Source organism: Python bivittatus, unplaced genomic scaffold (assembly GCF_059951505.1).
Source record: "Python bivittatus isolate LINGU-HERP-01145 unplaced genomic scaffold, Pbiv_v1 ctg000570_np1212, whole genome shotgun sequence".
Taxonomy (NCBI): Eukaryota; Metazoa; Chordata; class Lepidosauria; order Squamata; family Pythonidae; genus Python; species Python bivittatus.
In genome coordinates this window covers 24,225,106-24,246,322 of record NW_028277097.1, presented here as the reverse complement: position 1 = coordinate 24,246,322, position 21,217 = coordinate 24,225,106, and the positions used below count along the sequence as shown (strand labels likewise).

Here is a 21,217-nt window from a genome sequence, read left to right as displayed (position 1 = left end):
AGAAACAAGGTCCCACCCTACATAAGAGGGGGCTCTTGGCTCCTTTGCTGGAGCAGACTGGCCTGTTTCCCCCCTTCCTCTGTTTTTGCAAAGGTTGGATTTGCTGTAATGTCCTTTTTTACCAACCGTGTGTGAGAGCTCATTCTCACAATCTGTCCAGAAGAAGGGATGAGACGTTCCCAGCAGTTCTGGGATCCAGCCTGGACTACAATTCAGAGCAGACCCTTCTCCAAATCCACTCTTTTTTCAACTTTCTTGGTGACTGTGTGGGAGAAGTAATATACAGATATTGCTAAAAGATGGAAACAAAACCTGAAGAACTTCATATTGCTGGAAATGCCAGATGATTACAACATATGGGTACTTGATCCCGCTGGGGCCACATGGTGCAACTCATGGCAGGCGCTAGTAGTCGAACAGCCTACAGGCTGCAAAAATATCAAATTAAAGTGGGTGTCCATGACTGACATCAGCTCAGGTCCCCGCAAGGCTTCCAGAATGCCATGAAAGTTGCCACAGAATTGTAATTTTTAAGAAGCAGAAGGGGGGAAATGATTAAACATATGGGAGTAATCATATGAACTATATTTAATTACTTAACATCTAATCCTTTTTTAATTAAATTATACCAAGTTTAGTCACCTTGGGGAGTGGAGCTCCTGGCAGGCTGTTCAAAGTTGCACAGCTCTGGTGAAAACCAAATGGGGTGTGAAAGTGAGACGGATGCAGAAAACATGTGGCAGAAAAGTATAGCTGGGCTCCAGAGTAGGTAAGAATGCAAGAATCAGCCTGAATCCCACTTTTAATCAAATCCGACAGCATCCCTAAGGTCATCCAGGTGGACACTCCCCTCGTCTTCTCCACCTGTGAGTCTGTTCCTGATCTTTTCTTAATCTGGGCCAATCCTTCCATTGGACGGCTGGCTTTGTGGAAATGGCCCTGGTTGCCATAACCATGGCTTAAAATGACCCGCTCTTTTGAGAGGAAAGAGGTGTGATTAGGTGGCATCAACTTTGTCAAAGATATGGACCATGCAGGTTTCATTTGTTCATCGAAACCTCCTTTGGTTAGCTGAAACTTCCAGAGTCAGCAACTCTGTTTTCTTGACAAGGTAAAAAGTAATTACAATGAATGTTAATTAAGAGAGAACAAATGAGAGCTAAAGGACTTTCATCCACTTAATCATGGTGAGGCAGTCAACAGCTTGATTTCTGTTTGCCACTCAAGTCAGGGGTGTCTTCTCTCAACATATTTCGTGCACAGAGTGATTCATTGCATGCCTTTGCAAGCTTCCTGAACCCTCCCTTCTCTCATACTGGCCAGGATCCATTCAAACAAGCCACTCTACATGTTCAGGACCAGGGTCTTCCACAGGGTGGACTCTCTCTCTCAGCCTTTGCAGGGCAACCCAGAGTGGATCCTAAGAAGCTTCAAGGGATCGACAAGCCTTCCCCAGTGGGGGCAGAGTTCATAGATCCATTCACTGCAAAACCATGGGCACGCTGTGAGAACTTCCATGGCTGTTCATCAAAATGCCCATGAAAGTGGCTGCACCAGCAGTAATGAGCCATTGCCCCAGACATTCATTTAATAAAAGGGGTCCAGTCAGGGGTCCCAGGGCAAGAGCACTGCTCTGCTCAGCTCTGGAACATATTCAAAAGTTGCCACCCAGTTGCAATTTTTGGGGGTGCTGCATTGGGATCCAAAGTGGGCAAAGATGCTGCAGATGTAGACTGGGTACCCTCACAGTACCCACTGACAGCTTCTTAAAGGAGCTTTGCTTTTCCTGGGCTTGCACTGACCTGCCAGCAGACAAAGCAAAGGTGCCCACGATGATCTGCAGCCCCTTTGCCTGGTTTGGCTTTGAATACCACAGAACTTTGCTTTAGTAAATCTCTACTTTTGGAAACCAGGGGCTCAAATTCCGAAAACTTTCTCTCCACTCTTTAACACACACACACACACACACACACACACTGCTGCCTGGCCATTTTGAGGGCTGCAGAGGGACAAGCTGGAGCAGCTCCTGAGTGTCAACATCTACTGCAGTGTTTCTCAACCTTGGCCACTTGAAGATGGGTGGACTTCAACTCCTAGAATCTCCCAGCCAGCCATCTTCAAGTGGCCAAGGTTGAGAAACACTGAGATAGATGTTGACACTGGGAGTTGAAGTCCACCCATCTACAAGTGGCCAAGGTTGAGAAACGCCGATCTATTGTATTTCATTTTGTTACAGGGAGAAGGCTGGTTTGCTGACATGACTGCTCTCTCCAGACATGTGGAGAGAGAGTGAATGAGTGAGCGAGAGAGGCAGACTCAAATGACTTTTTCAGTTTGACTTCCTGCTTTAGACAGCCAGGAGGTGAAAGTGAGAAGAATTGACAGCCAGGGCATCCCCCCCTCCCCACTCTATCCTGCCTTCCAGGGCTTGACAACCCTCCTCTCCTGCCTCAGAGGCTGCTGATGGGCAAGGCTACCATACCCATCGTGTGAATCTCAGGTAGATTGATGAGCACAGGAAGCTGCAGAAGTGCCCCCCAAGCCGGTGCAAAGAGTTGGGGAATGCAGAAAGAGCCCACCGTTATAATAATGCCAACAGGTTATGTGGGGCGGAGGCAGAACAGACATTTTACCTGCATCACAGGCAGAGGGGAGGGGAGGGGAGGAGGAGGGAAGGGAGGGAGGGAGGGAGTTGGGGACCCCAAGAGCAGCCAAGGCTCCAGCAATTGCCAGATGTTTCCAGAGTAGGCACTGGAGGCCACCTGTGCATTAAATCAACTATAGTTCACCTCTGAACCATACTAAACTTCTCGTGTAGACAAGCCCTCAGTGGGGCAATCCATTAGGAGAAACCCGTTAAGGAGGAAGAGCTGCATTCTGGTGGGCGGGCGGGTGGGTGTCCGATCAGGAAGAACAGCAGAGATAAGACTCCATGAGCACATGGCCAGGGGGAGAAGCGAAGACCACAGCTGAGATAACAGTTGTTTTCATGAGGTTATTGATTATTTTTTTCCCCTGTGGAGGCCACAAATGCTTGGTATGAATCATCTACTAAAGCCCATCAGGAAGGAAGTTCAGCCTGGAGCAGTAACTCTGCTCTGAGCTGAATACCTTCCATCCGTCAGCAGAAAACTATCCCAGCGTGAAAGTGGCTGTCCCCAATGCCAGCTCCTCTCCTGCGTCTGTCCCCAGTCACTGTCACTGGCCTGACTTCCCTCCGAGGAAGCCTAGGAGACTTTACACACTGGAGGCTGCCCTTGCACGGTGTAGGTCCAGCCTATTTCATCCACGTAGCGGGATGAGTGGAAGACAACGCCGTGGGGACGTTGCAGCAGAAGAAAGAGGTTGCCGGGGGCCAGGTTGGGGCATGGTTAGGGGCGACATGAGGAATTCTGGGAGTTGAAGTCCACACATCTTAGAGTCACCAAGGTTGAGAAGCACTATGCAAACAGGTAACAAGGCTATTCACAGCAGCAACTGCAGTGTGTGTGTGTTTGTGTGTATGGCCATCTTGCTGATTCTGACTCCTGCGTGGATGGCCCTTGTTAACCAGCTTCGTCCCAAGGCCAACTGTGAAGGGCAGGATGAAAGTATAGAACTGAGGCCGGGATACCTCTTGACTTCGAATGAGCTTAAGTCTCCACGGTGGTGGGTGAATTTACAGAAGATTTGGCCTAACCCCTAGGAATGATCTGGAGGTAAGACCCTGGCGAACTGGTGAAGTGCCAGATGCAAATGCTGCCCCTCCCTTCAAAAAGGGGAAAAGGAAGATCATGCAAACCCCAGACCAGATTTCAGAGCAGAGGCTGAATCAGCATGGATTGATTGAGAAGAACGAGTACAGGACGTGGATACCCAGCTGGCTGAAAAACCACGATCAAAAATGCACATCAAGAGTCCTCCTTAAATTGGAGAGCAGTATCAAGAGGGGGCCGCAAGGGTCCATGCTGGTCCCCTCCTCTTCGGTATTTTTATTAGTGACTCAGAGGAAGAGCTGGAGGGATACGTATCACTTTTGCAGAAGGCATCCCATCGGCAGGATGGTTAACACCCTAAAAGGCAACAATAGAATTCCGAATGACCTTGCCTGGGCTAGAGAATCGGGCGGAAAGAAGCCCAAGGCCCCTTTTACTAAGAAGGGGCAAAGGCAGATGTTGGACAGCCACCTAACTGGGGTGCTTTGACTTAAATCCCTGCAGCAGGCAAAGGGTTAGGTCCAAACAGCCCCTTGAGTGCTCTGATGCTTTAGCAGAACAGCCGCATCACTCTTGATCACTCTTCCGAGATGCAAATTAAAACGGGGGCCCTGAGTAAGGTGCCAGGGTGCTCTGCAAGCCCGGTCCCCACTGGCTCCTGTATAAATCTGCCTGGAGCTCAGGGGAACTGGAGAGCATGAACTAGGGGAGTTGTTTGCCATCCTTTTGGGGGGGACCTGCCTTGGTTCCTAGCAACTGTCACGGCTGACCCAGCCGGTGTACCTAAGTCCACAACAGTTGACTTCCTGGTGCTCTGCACAAGGTCAGCTTCACATCTGGGATGGTCACCTGGAATGCCACCCCTGAGCCAGGGGCTCCCTTTGGAAACCCTCTTGCTGCTTGCAGGCTTGGCCCTCCTGAATGCTTTCCTTGGGGCAGCCTGTTACTTAAGGGTGGACAGGGAGAGACACGGCGAGCCAGTCCCCACTCCAAAGGGCAAAGAAGCCCACGGGGAGCCCAAGCTCTCTCCCCTTTTTGGAATGGCTCTCTTTGGGCTGGAGGCGTCCCCTACCCCTTTGGCTCTCCGCCCAGAAGAGGCGTGGGCAGCCTCTCTGCAAGTCAGCGCAACCTCGGCAGAGGGTTTTCTTCAGTCAGAGGACGGGACCAGCACGCCTGTCCCCCAAGGGCGGAACAGCTCCCGAGCCCACTCGTCGGCCACCCACAGCCTGGAGCAGCAGCAGCAGAGGCTGTTGTGGTGGTGGAGCTTCAAAGACGCCCCCAGGACCCGCACCAAGCACGCGTGTGGGTGGTGGACAGAGATGCAGCAGGGCTCACAGAACAAGGGTTAAAAATGGCATCGAGAAAAGCAGGGGCAGGGCCTGCCTTTCCGCTTTCGGAGTTTTGACAGGAGCAAAGGAAAAATCAGACATGACATCCTTCCTCGCTGCAGACAACCCTGGCGGGTCAAACTGCTTGCCTGCAGTTGAATTTCCTTATTTATCAGCTCTGATTTTCTTCAAGGAAGAAACTGCCAGAACTCAGGCCTGCCAGAAGCACCCTTCCTCGAGCCCCCATCCCTGCTGCTGCTCCGTGGGCTCGGGTGCAGACGTCCCCCGAAGGAAGAGACCGCCTGGGCAGGGGTGGGCTGCTCTCCTCTGGCCGTCTCAGGCCATCCTGCTCCTGGAAGCGCGGCTCTTCCTGAACAGAGGCCCGTTACTTGCACCGTACGCACGTGAGCATTCAAACACCACCAAAGTAAAGGAGCACAAGTTTTGGCCTGGCAGACTGTTTGCATTCTAAAAACTGTCGGGTTGTAGTTTTCTGAGCTTGGTGGTTTTCCTGAAGATGTTTCGGTGCCAGGTTAGATGATGTGCTGTTGCAACCAGGCGCAGACAACGCCACGAACCCAGCAGTTCAGCTGGGAGCGAGATGTTCCCCACTGCTGGAACCCCCAGCGGCTGCCCCAGTTCCTCTCCCTTCCCCCCACCTGCTCATCAGCAAAAAGCGAAAAAGCAAACCCACAAAAAAAGCCCCTAAAGCCGGGAAAACCAATAAACTGAAAAGCCAGCCTTTCCAGTCAAAAGCCTGCCAGTTCTCGTCTGGTGATTCCATGTCCTTCCCAGACTCCTAGATCTGTCAGATCTAAGAACCCCTTTAAAATATGGGGAAAACCCAGTATTAATATCAACACGGTTGTTCTTTCATTTCCAGTTTTTACTCTGTAGATTTACCAATGGCAGCACAGTTGGCTTTTTATCCCAGATTAATTAACGTTATTTGAATGAGCAAACAGCACTAATTCAGGCTAGAATGGTATCTCTGCCTTTCCCATACCCTCAAAGGCATCAACGTCCACCTTCCTCCTGGCTGAAAGGTGTTCAGGGGAACCAAATACGCCGGTTGCAATTGAGCAGACTTGTGACCATCCAGCCCCTTGTTTAGCCAGCCCCGGAGCCTGTCTGTGCAACCGCTGGGCTGTTTGGCAGGCAGCTCTAGCAAGAACCAAGCAACATTTCCTGCCCAAGTTCATTACAGATTATCTCAGGGCAGAGACTGGAGGGAGGAGGGAGGAAGCAGAGGGACAACTAGGAGAGGAGTCCATCGCTGGAGCAGGTCGAAGAGGATCGGTGAGGGTCGGAAGAGGCGATGGGAAACCTGTTGGAAAGAAGCTGCACCTCCAGAGTAAAGACAACATTGCTGAGGACAAGATCCACGCAAGCAGCAGCAAAGGGCACCTCTGTATCCAGGAAGCAAAGAGGCCAAGCAAGGATGGTGGCACTTGTGTCCACTGGACAATTCTGGGCTCCTCAAAAGCTGCTCCAGAGAAGGACTGGGAGGCTGGTGGTTGGTGGTGAGGAGAAGGCCATATCTCAGGACCGAGATGCACCAGCCCTTTCTTCGTGCTTCTGGCAGTCCCCTCTCTGCTCCCCGTCCTAGCTTGGGCACCTGAGAGCGGGGCAGGGGATCCGCCTGCCTTTGACACGGGACAGGATGTCCGGGTCTAGAACAGAGACAGCGGCCTTCTGCTTTTCTTCCTCCTTTTTTCCCCTCCATTTTGGAGAGAGGGAGAGCCTGCCTTGCTCCCCAGCCAAGGGAAGCCATAAACCAAAAGAGTATGAGGCAGATTACAGCCGCCTTTCCCCACGGCCTTCCTTCACACACACCTCTGGGTCCCTCTGGATGCTGTCCCCAGTGGAGTTGGGGACGTGGAAGTGTTGACGGGGCCCGTAGGCCGTATTATTCCTTGGCTGTGAGTGAAGAGATCTGGTTTCCGGTAGGAAATGGCTGTGAAACCTATCCCAGGATTCCTTCATCCATCCCTGTTGGAGACAGACCTTACATGTGGGCCTCCAGGAGCAGTTTCAGGCGTTTCATTTCATTTACTCCCAACAGCAGATGTAGGGCTTTGAGAAAACCTGAGAGTCTGGAAGGCAAGAAGGCTGCGTCAGACAGTTTCCTTGCCTGTTGGACTAGATAACGCTTGTGTTCTTGTCCAACTACAATTCTATGAATCTAGATCAGCTTTCCTTAATTTGACCCCCTCCAGATCTAGGGCCATAACTAGCAACAATTACCCAACACTTCTCAAGGACCAGGCTGGGGAAAAACTTCCCCTAGTTGCTGATCCGTGTCTAATTTCATTCAAGATGTTGGTGTTGGCTTTTAGAGGCTTTGGCAGTCTCTGAACAGAGAAGGAAACCTCCCTGGCCCCCAGATACGTTTTTCTGCTCTCTGCTTTAAGTATGGAAAGGACCCCCATCATCGATCAGGTTGGTGCTGCATGAATCCTGCTTCAGGCTGGTTCCCAAACTCCAGAACCAGTGCTGGGTTTGGTAGGACAGATCCAGGGAAACTGGTTCCTTCAAATGATCCGGGGGACCATCTCTTTTTCCCTCTTTTTATAGCTGGTTCTTTATTTTAATTAGTCCTTGTTAAAACGCTCTGTCATCATTGCTACGATTTTACTGGTTTTATTTGTTTCCCTCGGATGTGGCCTGTTTAGAGAACAAATGGTTGAAAAGCTGGCTGCGCACTGCCCAATAAATAAAACGGAACCGATGCTGCATTAGAGAAGTGCCTGTGTGCAATTAGACCCGCCTGAACCCAGCAACAAAACTCCCTTAAAATGACAGCGTGTTGGTGCTCCCATTAGCAAGCCGTGCGTGTCTGCCTTCTATAGGCCAGAGGAGGAGTTTGCTCACAACTCTTGACCTGGATCAGAATCTGGCTCCTTACAAAGGTCACCACACTCTCAAGGGATTGCACCACACAACAGCCAGAGGTCTACTCGGCCTCTGGATCCGGGCCCTGGGAGCGTTCAGAGGATTGTGGCAAACCTTGGGCCTGGTTTGCCCTAGAAGGATCTGGAGAGTCGCCAGCTGTCTCTAGTACAGCGATCCCAGCCTTGGGTACCCTCAGGGGAAGGGGACCACAAGTCCCACAGTTCCTGGCCAGAAGGGCCGTTGCTGAGAATTCTGGGAGTCCACTTGTCTGGAGAGTTTACAGGTTGGAAAGGCTGCATGCTGGCTGGGGAATTCTGGGAGTTAAAAGTCCACGCATCTTAAAGGGGCTGAGGTTGAAAAACGCTGCTTTAGTGGACGCCTCCAGAATCAAGTTCCTAGGGCTGGGGGTATCCTGTACCCTCCCCAGATTACAGGAAGGGAATACCGTGAGACCTGCCGTAAGGGCTGCCCTGGTCTACAGAGGCATTTGCACATCTGGTGCTTGTGATAAACTCCTAGTTTGGGTGTGGCACAACAGCGTCTCCCCAAACGCATCAGATCCACGGCTCCCGTGCTGAGAGGCCCGAAGAGTTGAAATGCAGAACCAAAGAAAATGGAACATTGTCCCCCGCTGGGAAAAGGAAAGCTCTCCCCCGAGGCTGGCTTTCAGCTACCCCACACTTTCTATCAAAGGGGGGGGCAAGAGAAAGATCCAAGCAAGGCCCCCATGAGCCCTCTCCTTCTCTACCTCTGAAGGGAGCAAGCGCTGAACGCCAAGACTTCTTCAAGGAGGGAAGGCGTCTGACTCTGCCGACTTCCCGGGGAATTCTGTGCACGCAAGTGCTGTTCCCCTGGATTTCCCTGTGTTCCTCTTTTCCCAATAAATCCTTTTCCTCCCTAGCAATTCAGCCTCCGTGGTTTGAGAAGGGGATTTCTCATTTCAGCCCCCTGCAAGATTGCACCGTTACGTAGCTACCCCAGATATCTTAGGACCGGCACAAGGAGGGCCCCGTCCTGTGAGACCCAAAGCACCTTCCTTTCTGTTCGGCGGAAATCCTGGGAAAAGGGACCACGAACTCCCTGGCTGGAGAGACCGGGGAGCCAGGAGGCTTAAAATCGGCTGGAGCAGCTTATTCTCTGCTGTGGGGATTCCACGAAGGAAGGACCTGCCAGGGATCTTTCCAACGACCCACCAAGTGAGCAACAAGCAAAGGGCTGCCCTCCGGCTGCAGACCCTGCTTTCCCCGCCTTCTGCTTGCACCGAGGCTGGGAAAGAAAAGGGACGAGGATTCCGAGTTGTTGTTGTTGTTGTTGTTGTTGTTGTTGTTGTTGTTGTTGTTGTTGTTGTTGTTGTTCTTCTTCTTCTTCTTCTTCTTCTTCTTCTTCTTCTTCTTCTTCTTCTTCTTCTTCCTCCTCCTCCTCCTCCTCCTCCTCCTCCTCCTCCTCCTCCTCCTCCTCCTCTTCTTCTTCTTCTTCTTCTTCTTCTTCTTCTTCTTCTTCTTCTTCTTCTTCTTCTTCTTCTCCTTCTCCTTCTCCTCCTCCTCCTCCTCCTCCTCCTCCTCCTCCTCCTCCTCCTCCACCAGGGAAGATGTGGGCTGCGCACACAATCATTTTTTTATGAGGACATTAAAAGAAACCTCCAGTAAAGGATTGCAGTGTTAGAGACAGTGCAGGGGATCTGCTGAGTCCCATCCAAGACATGCTTCCTCTCCTGGCCAGGCCAGGCCAGCGCTGGGCCCTGCGGTGTAGCGGCTTTGCCCTGGGGGTGCTCTCCTTTCGGCCCCCTCGGGGTCACGTCACGGCTGCCTCATGCGCTGGGGCTCAGGGGTGTGGAAAAGATGTGGGAAACCATCTTCTGTTGTTGTTGGTGTTGCTCTTTTAATTGCTGTTCAAATTCCTCCCCTGGGGAGATTTGCTGCCTGATTGTGAGTTGTTTTTGTGTCTGGTGTTCTGTCACTTCATAAAAAATGAACACACACACACACGCATCTCCATTAAGGCTACGCTAAAAAAAGTAGTCCAGGAAAAGAAAATATTTATTTTGAAGAGCGAAATTAATCTCACGTCATACAAAGACTGCCTAATGTAAAAGGAGGCAGAAAAACCCTCCTTTTGCTAGGAAAACGAAGAGAAATATTGGAGCGGCGTCTGGGTCAAAGGGAGGCCCAGATGTGCGACATGCATGCTGTTGGAGGGAATGCTCATGTGAGGCCTTTTTGGGGTCAGAACACATCTGGCCCACCATGAATTGCTTCTTGTTCTTGTTTTAGACAATCTATGTTTGGAAACACATAAACTACCATTGTCTGTAACATTCCGATTGGCCCATTTGGGGGGGCAAGACAAGATGTCTTGGACTCAGATTAAACTGACATGAAAGGTTTTGCACATCTGGGAGGGACGATGCCCTCACACCTAGCACAGCAGTCCTGCCAGTGCTGAGTTCAAGTCTCCCCTTAAGTGCCTTAAAGGAGAAACGTTTCCTCTCCTTAATCTACAAAGGGAAGATTCAGAGCCAGCACTCAAGGAAAGGAAGCTACAAAAATATTTTACAACGTAACAGCAGAAAGAACGCATCGTTACAAACTATAAATCTTCTTAATAGCCAAGCTGCCCACCTGATCCACACCAGGCTCTAATTCAACCCTGAAGTTCCTGCAAAAAGCGAGACCGTGAAAATCCTGCAAAAGGATTTGATTCCTTCATGTGCCCTCTAAATGCCAGCCAAGCTGGAATTGTCTAACCCCCCTTCCAGGGGTAAGCAACTGAACAGCCAACAGCAGCCCAAGGCAGCGGACTGAAAAATTCAGCGCAGAACTCAAAACAACCGCAAGAGAGCACCAGCCGGGGAGCCCCAATCGGCGAGACCAAGCTCAAGCGGGCGATGCCAAGTCTTGGGAGCCACCATGGAGAAGGCCCTGCATCCTGGGAAGCCCCCTTGCCCCCGACAGGGACGCACAATGAAGACGCCTGACTCGCACGGGAACGTCTGAGCTGACAGGCGGGGATGGGGAGAAGGGGGAAGATGCAGGTCCCAAGCTCAGCAACACCTGGGGAGCAGAGCGAGCCAAGGGCTGCGGCCAGGTGAGCGTCTCCAGGCGGTGAAACTGGCGAAGAGGCAAAGGTCCGCTTAAGTCTGCCGCTGGGGAGGCTGCTCTGGGTTCGAGGTCCCGTTCGTTCTGCAGCTCCCTCTTCCTGGGCGCTGCCCCCTTTCCCTTCACCCTCTGTTGCAGCCCCTCTCACCACAATGTCTTCCCAGGCAGCACGGACGCCCATCTCCTCCCCCTTTGGCCCTCCAGGTTTGGAAACAGAAAGTCGCCCGCATCCTCCCAGATGCCCAAGAGGAACCTCAGCAATTCACATTCTTTTTCCTACAGACGATCGGTTTCACACCCCCCCCCCCAATTCTCCCTGAGCACAAGAGCAGCTGTGGTTTCTTTTGGCTCCCAGACCTGAAAGATGGCTCTCTCCTGAACCCTTCATCAAAGGGCCTCCCCCCCCCCCCATGGCACATCCCGCGGCACGGATCTGCAGCGGCTGGGAGAGGGAGATGGTCTCTCTCCTTTGTGCAGGGGGCTTCCACGCTGGCTCCAGACAGGGTTTTCTTCCCTCGGTCTCCTATTATTATTCACTGCTTCGTCTTCATTCTCCTGCCCTGAAAGGCCTTTTCACAGCAGACTCACTTCAGGAAGTTTTTCCCCTGTCCGCCCCCCCTCCCGAATCACAGGCAGCTTAGGAAACGGACGTATTCACACGTGCACAATGCCTTTGTGTTCAAGGGCCAGCTGTCCAGCAACCAGAGGGAGAGAAAGTGGAGGCAGCTCGCTTGCAGCTCCAGAGTGAAATCTTCCACTGGCTCAGGGAATTTCTCTCCTTCTCCTCAGCCCCCCTCCGTTTTCTTTTGAATTTTGAAGAAGGTCATCATTCTTTTTTATAGAGTTCTCTCCGTTCCAAATGAGAGTCCCAGAGTCTCCTTAAGTGCAGCCGAGGCAAGTGGAAGAAGAGCGCCCTGATCTCCGTCTCCCTTCCTTGTTCCCCCTTTCCCTGACATTTAAAGTCCACAGTTCAGCAAAAATCTCACAGCAATGCAAAGTCAATGGGGTTCAAGCAGGCGCTCAGTTTTAAGCATTTTGCTCGAGGGCTTAAAACGCAGGCCTGAAGGTTCTCCTGATTGGAGGTCAAGAGATATTTGGCGTGGCTATCTTTATCTTTAAAGCAAAGTTTTAATGGGAGATTTGAAAAGATTTGCAAAACACAATTTTGCACGGCTGGGAAAGTGTGAGGATGGTTGTTGGTTGATCCTTCCTTCGTTCCTTCCTCCCTCCCTCCCTCCCTCCCTATGGTAAATGTGGTGGCATTTTTCAGGGAAAACCTCCTGCATTTTCCACCTATTTGTTTGTAAAACCTGGCCTGTGCCAGCCGCCAAGCCAGTGTTTCTCAACCTTGGGAACTTTAAGATGTGTGGACTTCAGCTCCCAGAATTCCCCAGGCAGCCACCTCCAAATTCACCTCCCTGGAGGAAAACTCCCTGGGAGAACCTTTCGAACACTACTCTTGTGGCTCAAAAGCTTGGAGGTCACTGAGATTCATCCATTCAATCAATTTCTATGTCCTCCCACCTCAAATGCATGACTCCGGGTGGCTAACAATGATTTAAGACAAGGTAAAAACACCACAACAAACTAATAAATCACATGTACTACAGCAGCCGAGATAAAGGGGCCACCCACCTACCCAACAGCCAACCCAACCCAACCCAACCACGATACAGGCTCAACCACACACCCAGGGCCCCAGGCCTGGTAGCCAAACCAGGTCTGCAAGGCCCTCCCGTTTACCCCGATAAGCATGTGTAAGATTGTAGCCTGGCCAGGGTTTCTCCCATTAGCAGGACTCGCTTCCAAGTTCCTACACAAACGACTGCACTATTAAACTGATTTATTCCTTTTCTCCTGGAAGCCCAGTAACTGTATTTCTCTGAAAGGCGGGGTAAAATGCTCTTAAAAAGAAAAAAAAATCCCGGGATCTGCCATAAATGTTAACTGCAGGATTCTGGGGGAAGAGCAACAACATGAAATGAAACAAAGCCCCTATATTTTTGTAGCAGAGGTCTCTCCCCTATTTTGTAAAGCAGAAAACACATTGTAGAGCAATTCTAGAGAAAGATGGCAGAGGAGATCCAGCACCGGAACTCCCGCGTGCATCTGGCGGACACAGGAGGACCCAAAGGGGAACTGCGCAGGAGAGTTACGGGTGGCGGCTCCCTCCGTTCAGCCCTACTTGGTGGTAAGCAAGGAGCCGGGTGGTGTGGGAAAGATGGCAGTTGTGATTAATTAGCTGGACAGAGGCCCCAAGAGCGCAACGTGGAGCATAGCTACACATTCCACGAGTGGATCAGTGAAAGGGACACCTCTGGCGAAGCTGCCAAAACCCTAATGGCAAAAACGTGGGGAAAGGAAGCAGGACGTGGGCAGAGAGTTCAGGGTATAACGAGTTTGTTTTCCCAAGATCTTTTTTGGAAAGCGATCTGTCAACATGACTTTAGGAAATACAATATCTCCCTTGCTAGAGAAAAAAAAATATTGAAAGCTAAAGGGCTTTTTCATCCAGGAGACCAAAGGAGAACCTCTGGCAAAACGGGGCCCGTTCGAAGCCAAGCGGAAGTGGCACACGAGAGCAGCAGCCTCGGAAAAAGGCGAATCCCACCTCTCCTCTCTCTTGTGCCCAGAGGGAATGATGGGACTTGGAATCCAGCACGCCTGGAGTGGGAAAACATGGTGCAGGGTACAATATCTGCCATCTGGAGAGAGGGCATACCCTACTGAAAAAGGCTGAACGTGCCACAAATCGCTAATGACGTGCAACATGTTCTGCAGAGGGGTTAAAAGCCAAACGCAGCGACCTCCATCCCTGGATTTGGAGAGACGAAGCTCTCCAGGGAGGGTTCAATTCAGAAAACTGCCTGCGCTGTAAAGCAGGGCAGCCAAGATGACCCAGCGCAGGCCGGGAGCTCGGTGGGTTCAGCCTTGGAGGGAGAAGAAGGAGCAGAAGAGCCCCTTCGGACACCTAGAAGGAGGAGGTCACGATCGGCCCCCTCTTTCTTCTAGGGCGAAGGACATCAGTAAAGGATTTCAGTTACCAGGAAGCAGATCCCAGCTGACTGTTGGGGAAAACCTTCCAGAAAAGAGCAATTCAGCAGCAGGACTAATTCCCAAGGGAGGCTAGTGAGTTTCCATTTATTGATTATTGAATTCATATAACCAATTGAAATCTGGGAAGTGAACAAAAGGTAAAATATAATACACAATCAATTAAAGAACCAAGTCAAGGCCAGTGTAAAAGCACCTTGCCAATATGCCCTCCCCACCCAGGCCAGGCTCTCTCAGCGTCTGGGGGAAGAGCCAGGTCTTCATGGCCTTCTGGAGGGCCACTGGGGTTGGGGCCCTCCAAATCTCCAGTTGGAGGCTGTTCCACAAGGCAGCTGCTATGACAGAGAAGGCATGGTTCCTAGGACCCGCCTGCGACGCTATGTCATCAAGGGGACCTGGGGCACGTCTCCTCTGCTGGATGTGTCCAAGCAAAGCTGGAAAGCCATCCGTCAGGGATGATGGGATTTGGATTTCTGTGCTGGGCAGAGGGTTGGACCTGATAGTTCTAGCTCAAAAACTCTGCTTTAAGCTCCACTCTGTACACTTCCCTGCTCTTCTTGACCAGGGACGTTACAGAATGCTTGCCACTAATTAGTTTTGTCTCGGGAGAGCATAGATAGGGAACCCTTTCCCCCCCTCCCCCCACCTGTCAGCCAGGTGAGTCCACCCCAGCTCACCTAGTCATTCTCTCCACGCCCCACTGCCTTCTTTTGCCGTAGATCCTGCCTTATCGCACTAAGCGAAGGGGGGTCAATATTAGAATGAATTAAGGACCGGAATCTGACGGCCCCGTCAGACCAACCAGCCCAACATTTTGCCCAGAATCGAAGGAAGGAGCTTCGCAGTCGAGTGCCTCTCGGGCAGTTTTCACAGATGGCTTTGGCTATGTTCCAGAAAGACTTTGCAACACAAACAGTCTTGCAAGCAATATTTACAGCAACTTCACAAAATTCTTTGATCTGTTAATTTAGAATAATCCCTGGTACTCGTCAAGCTCACCGCTTCCTGCAGACGTTTTACTGTACTGGGGATGGAAAGAGTTCAGGGTCTGCTGGGCGTGCAACATTATTAACTGAGTTTTAAACCGCAAATGGAGCAAGTGGAGGCTAAGAAGCAAGCAAGAACATAAAGGCGTAAGGTGCCACCGGGAAGCATGCTTCGATGGCACCGCTGTGGACGTCATCTTGACTTCTGGGACCATCTCTGGTGGACCTCTGGTAAAAAAAAGGGACTCTTCCCTTTCTTCTCTGCACCTAAGGTGGGCCTGTGGCATTTGGGGCCCAGGACCCCCTTCCTGCACCCCTTAGGCTGGAAAATCCTTGCCATCCCAGCTCAGGACACCCTTGGATTCGCCTTCCCAGGATGACTCCTGCGAGGTGACACTGCCCACATTCCTCCCTCCGCATGCTTCACCTCCCACCATGTTTTTCTCAGGACTCGGTCTGTTGGCCGAGAATATGGTGGCATAAAGAAGAGAAACAGAGCCAGTCATGGCATTTTGGTTTCAGGGGGGACCCCAAGACAAGGGGAGGCCCAAACTCCCTCTCCGCCTCAAAGACCAGGACTGGCTCGGCTAGGGAGCAGCCGGAGGCATCCACAGGATCCCAGGTTTCCTCGGAAGGACAATCGCAGCACCCCGCCATCGTGATCCAAACCCCTCTGGCCTTCTGAAGCTGTGCACAAAGGCACCAAGCCCCACGAAAGAGGGAAGCTGGCCTCTTTTGCTCCCTCTGGCCCCCCCTGCAGAAACTCCTGCCCACAATGGGCAATGGATGCTCTTTCCCCAGAACGAGGAGTTGGAGGGGCAGGCGGGGTTTCTAGACGGGGCAGACCAATCGCTGCCGGGTCCCCTGACTTGGGGCAGGAGGAAGCGGGGGGCAGGGGTGGTGAGAAGAGAGGTGCTTTCGTCGGGGGGGCTGCACAGCCAGGTGAGTCACCCCCAGGCCCAGCACCTCTGGAGGGGAATTCGTTCTTGCATGAATTCGTTCAGCTTGTGTTCTGTGCACGCCTGCAAAACCCACAAGGCTGCAGCAACCTCTAATGTCCCCTTTCTCCCCCACCCTTCTCACTCATAGGGCCCTCTGACTGAAACACGGAACAGCTTTAAGGCCAAAGAATACAAAGCGTGTGAACTTTTAAAAAAGACATTATACAACAATTCTGCAATCAACCGCAGTGAGTGTTAAAATAAAAAAATGAGTATATCACGTTTTTATTTATATTTACAACCCATTTTGGGGAGGTGCTTCCAAGTCAGCCTTGGCTCCTGGCGGCTGCCTGGACACGTCCCCACCGTTTTCTTGGCACGATTCTGGAAGTGCTTTGCCCCGGCTCCTCCTCCCCAGGGCCGAGAGGGAGGGACCGTCCCAAAGCCACCCGGCTGGCTTCCAAGCGTGAAGCAGGACCAGAACTCCGGTCTCCCTACTCCTAATCCGCTACACCAAACGGTCTAGAACGCCACCATGCGAAGGTTTCACTGACCGACCGATTTCTTTCGAAAGCTGCACTTTCAGATCTCGGATGTTGACAGGAATCGGTCCCCCGTACCAATTCTGCCAGGCAGCTAACCTCTAAATCCCAGCTCCCCAACTTCCAGAACGTTGTGGCTGTTTTCTCCTCCTAAGAATGTTTCTCCTGGCCTGAACGCTGTGCTCCTGAGCCCACTTCCTTGGGAATAAATCTCATTAAGCGGGTGCCTAATTCTCACTGAGTAGGTAAATGTTTCCCAGAACGAGACCACTTGACATTTAAAATGCAAACACCACTGACTGCTGGGTGTCTTAATCAAAGGAAAGAAAGAACAGGACTCACCGCCCTCCATGCAGGGGACTGAAGAGGAGGAGGAAGGCTTCCAAGTTAACCTGCCCCTTGAAATGCTGGTTTTCTACGTGTGTGTGGGTGTGTACTGTGTGCATGTGGGTGTGGTGGCCACACACAGAAATGCCCTGCTGCCGGCATCTCTTGCAGAACAAGAGGGGGTCCACAGCCTGGTGACCTCCTCCTCTCCTGCAGGAGACAGGTCAAGAAGCAGCAGCTTTCCTTCGGCAGGACACATGTTTTCTGCTGCTGCTGCTGCTGTTCACTGGCTGGCTTTAGGCCCTGCTTTCTATGTTGGTGAGTACAGATGCAGCCTGCAGATGTTTCTGAGCACGGAGAGGGTGTGGACCAAGCACAGCTCGGGAGGGAGGGGAGATCCTTCTCCCACTCGCATCTCCAAGAGGAGCATCTTCAGAGGGCCCCAACCGCAGACCGTAAAGGCTGGAGCGGTTCAGCGGGAGGGGGGCCTTTAGATCAGAGGTTCATAACCTCTGCTGAAACCTACAGACCCCTTCTCATAAGAATGCATTTCCATGCACAAAATATAGATTGTATTACAATGGAAACCGAAATGCTGAAATACAGTCTATAGCAAATATGTAATGTAGTAATATATGTGTATCTTTATTAAACCATTAAATCAGCAGCAAGACTATAAATACATTTAAAATGTAGGCAAATTAAAATTAAAAAATTTTGGAGTCTAGAGGCCATAAATTACTTTGTTGGCCTACATTCATTATTGAATGAAAGGCTAAGTTTCAGTTAGAGGTTAGTGAAAATTAAATTGTAACTTTTTTTCCATCCAAGTTCATGGGCTCCCTAAATCTATCCCTGGACCCCAGGTAAAGAACCTCTGCCTTAGATGGTCAGTACCTCAGCCGTTTGGGGCTTTAAAGAGTAAAACCAGCACCTTATACTGTGCCCGGTGGTCCTGGCCTGATCTCAGGGGCCTTCCTTGGATGAGGAAGAGGACCAAGAAGAGGAACTTCAAGAAGCAGCCTCCGTGCCAGGTCCCAGTGGCACCAACCCCTGCCCTAGATCCAGCAGACTCTGGTCCAAATGAGGCACCTCCTCCATCCAACCCTCCAGCTTCTGAAGAGAGAGCATCAAAAGGAGGAACAGCTGAGCCTCATTACTGAGGAGGAATCTGCTGGAGGAAACCTGATCGGGACCTGATGTGCTTGGGTGGGAGCAGAAGCTGCTGGTGGTCAGGCCCAACCTGGCCTTGCTTAGGTTACTGGAACGATGCCCATTTGTGAAAACCTCGTTGATTTCCATCCTGGAGCTTTTTACCACCCCTTCTGAAGGTAGCTGCACGGAGATGCATTGCAGTAATTGAAACAGGATGTAATAAAGATGGGGCTCGCTGTCACAAAATGCAACCAGCTGAGGAAGACTCATGGCTGGCATATCAGATATAGTTCTACCAAAGTGCTGTTCGCAACAGCTAGCACTTGGGAATCCAGCAGCAGAGGATAATCCGGAAGCACGTCCAGCCAGCTCTTCCAAGCATGGCTTCCTGAGTGCCATGTAAGCTGAGTTACAAGTACGTTCAAATGGGCCTCGCTCCAGGCACGATCCGACCTGTTCTGAGAGTTCCTTCACTTGCCCTCCAACTGACATCTTCTTTGCCGCTGCTTCCGTAGTCAACCCACGGACCAACCTGGTTCTGCAAGAGGGAGGACTGGGAGCAACAGGGCCAAATGCTTGGACCATCTCCATGTCCCACAGACCAGCCAGGGCTTCCGCAGTATTGCTGAGATCCATCGGGTATGTGGGCGAGGGAATTTTAACCAGTCCTCTGCTCTTGCAGAGATGTGCATCAGTTGTGGGTCTGTTGCTGGCCTGGGAATGACCTGTCTTTGACAGGGGAGCCGCACTGGGCTCCTCCATTTTCAGACCCCGCTCCACAGAACAGAAAGCCAAACCCAAAATACGCCATGCTGCGCATGCCAGCCCAGACTCCAGCTGGCAGAGCCTTTGGCCGTTCAGGGTGACATGCAGTCCCAAGGCCCCCTTAACTGGGCCACTCTAGCAGGAGTGCTGGAATCCCCAGGGCAAGGAGCCCAGGACACTGCAGCTCCATGCCCGAGACCACCCCGAGTCGCTCAGGAGCAGAGGCTGGCAGTGGCCAGGGGAGATGCTGTCCCAGTTACCTCCCAGCCTGGGCTCAGAGTGCTGGGTGGAACTGCAGAGAGAAAGGCCATCTTAGGTCACATAGGGGAAGAGCTAGCGAGCGAGAGGCACGAGAGGGGTGGCGGGGAGCAGGCAGCCCCTCGCCCACCTCCTGCCAGCAGAGATGCCCTCCTGGGCACTGTCGCCTCCAGCTTCTGGCGTCCCCGTGGGCGCAGCAGCAGGAGCCCTGTCTGTCAGCATGAGGACCGGGAGTGAAGGGAGAAGGTCAGACCTTCTCCTCAGCTCGGTAACGAGGGAGCCTAATTGCTGATGGCTGGTTACTAAGCCCCAGGACAGGAGCAGCCTGGACACCATCAATATATCAACCTTGGCATGTGACCCAAACAAGATTATTCATTTCCAGAGGTGTTTATCTCCCTCCTCTCTGCTCTCTGGGGAGAAAACATAATTATTATTTAAACGTGAGTTAATTCAGCCAAGGTGTTGATCAATAATGAAGAATTACTCTTTTAAAAATAAAGAAATCAACAGGCAAGGCAGAAGGCATGCCTAGTCCTGGGAGGACTCAGTTATGGAGACAGGGTCACGAAAAGCAGAAAATGTGAGGGGCCAGAGGGGACGGGGAGGAAGGTGAGCTCCGGCCACTCCAAAGACCCACCAGGTGGTGGAAAGAAATGAACCTGCCCATCAGCTCCTTTCCGCTTGTGCTCAGGAAGGCCAACTGTTTACTAGACTTTCGAGGACGGTTTTGGTGGGAACCAGCTGGGGATCATGGAAGCGCAAATTATTTCCTGCTGGGGTTCCAAAACCTGCTGGGGGGCCCAAGGGGGCCCCCACCTAGCCTATCTTCCAACAATGGCAGGCGATGCCTTGAGGAGACTGTCCGCCCAGCGGGCGCTTTGCACCAGAAGGTAGCCTTGGAGCTCTTCGTCTTCTCGTCCCAGGAACTCGGTCTTGGCAAGCCACCCTGAATTTCTGCAGGAGCCCGCCTGGGTCCCCCCCCATCAGCTTCCGACCCTCTTCCTTTTGGGGAAGGCAATCGTGTCATTTGAAACACATTGTTTTAATCTGCGTGCGGTTTTTAATTTTAATTTTATTTATTTATTTATTTATTTATTTATTTATTTATTTATTTATTTATCGCTGTAGTTTATTAGTCTTATGATATACTGCCGGCTTTTGTTGCCTCTTTGACGGAGACAGAGAGAGAGAGAGACGGAGGGAAGGAGGGAACTTGTCGCAGCTGCTCATTTTTAATTCCTTTGGCAAAAACTGATTATAAGAGTTATTACAATGGGGTATGGCATTAAATAAAACACGGTAAAAAGTGTGATAATGGAGCAAGCTTCAATAAATAGTTGGGGGACAGTTATTTACACCAATCTGCACAGCCCTGCTCATTTGTTATCTCCAGCCACGGACGGCACCCGTAAATAACAGTGGCCACAAGCATAATTTCCTGCCGTCGCCCTTCTGCAACCGACACCTGGAAAGAGGGTCTGAGAAAAACACCTGCCACCTCCTACTACGCTGCTGGGGCGTAACCTGCGCCCAGGTCTCTGCAGGGAGAAGCGGCAGGGACCCCTCTCTGGGGGATGGGGAGGGGCGAGGAGGGGGCGGGGCCGCTTACCTTGCTGGCCGTGCTTCTGAGCGTAGACTACCACCATTGCGGTGAACACCACACAGCACGCCGCGGGCACGGGGGAAGCCATCTGTGGACCTAAGGAAACAGAAGCAAGGGGTCATTGGTGCAGAAGCCTAGTGGGCAGAGCAGAGACGGGAGGGGAGGCAGAGCAACCGTCTCCGGGCGGATCTGAACCACGGAGCAAGAGGGAAGGGCTAAAGAAAGGAAGGTGGTCCTTCTTGCCCTTTTTATGTTCTGCAGAAAGGATTCCAGCCCTTGGCAAAAAAAGCAGGACCAGGGAACCCCCCCAGCATGGCGGCACCTCGGCTCCCAACCAGGAGGGCTGACAGGGAGACGTGTTGGCCGGCCTCCCTTCCTTCCCTGTCCATCTCGCTACAGTGATTCTGGGCAGCTAACAAGAAATTAAAAACAGACTCTAATTAACAACTCTAATTAAAAAAGAAATTACAATCAGTATCAATCAATGAACCCCATGCCGGGGTCCGCGTAGATCATTCCATCTGGCAATCAGTAAGAAACCACCTCCAGCCAGCAGGGATCAGCGAGCAC

General features: G+C 51.7%; 1 protein-coding gene across 9 annotated transcripts in view; it reads right to left on the bottom strand.

Moving 5' to 3' along the window:
* CNTFR (ciliary neurotrophic factor receptor) overlaps positions 1 to 21,217 on the bottom strand; it is a 303,394-nt gene that overhangs the window by 114,361 nt on the left and 167,816 nt on the right. For all 9 annotated transcript variants that reach the window (XM_088152656.1, XM_088152658.1, XM_088152657.1 and 6 more), the window contains one exon: positions 20,654 to 20,743. In XM_088152656.1, the coding sequence (XP_088008782.1) occupies positions 20,654 to 20,735 (82 nt within the window). In that variant the 5' untranslated portion in view covers positions 20,736 to 20,743. The remainder of the gene's footprint in view (positions 1 to 20,653; positions 20,744 to 21,217) is intronic.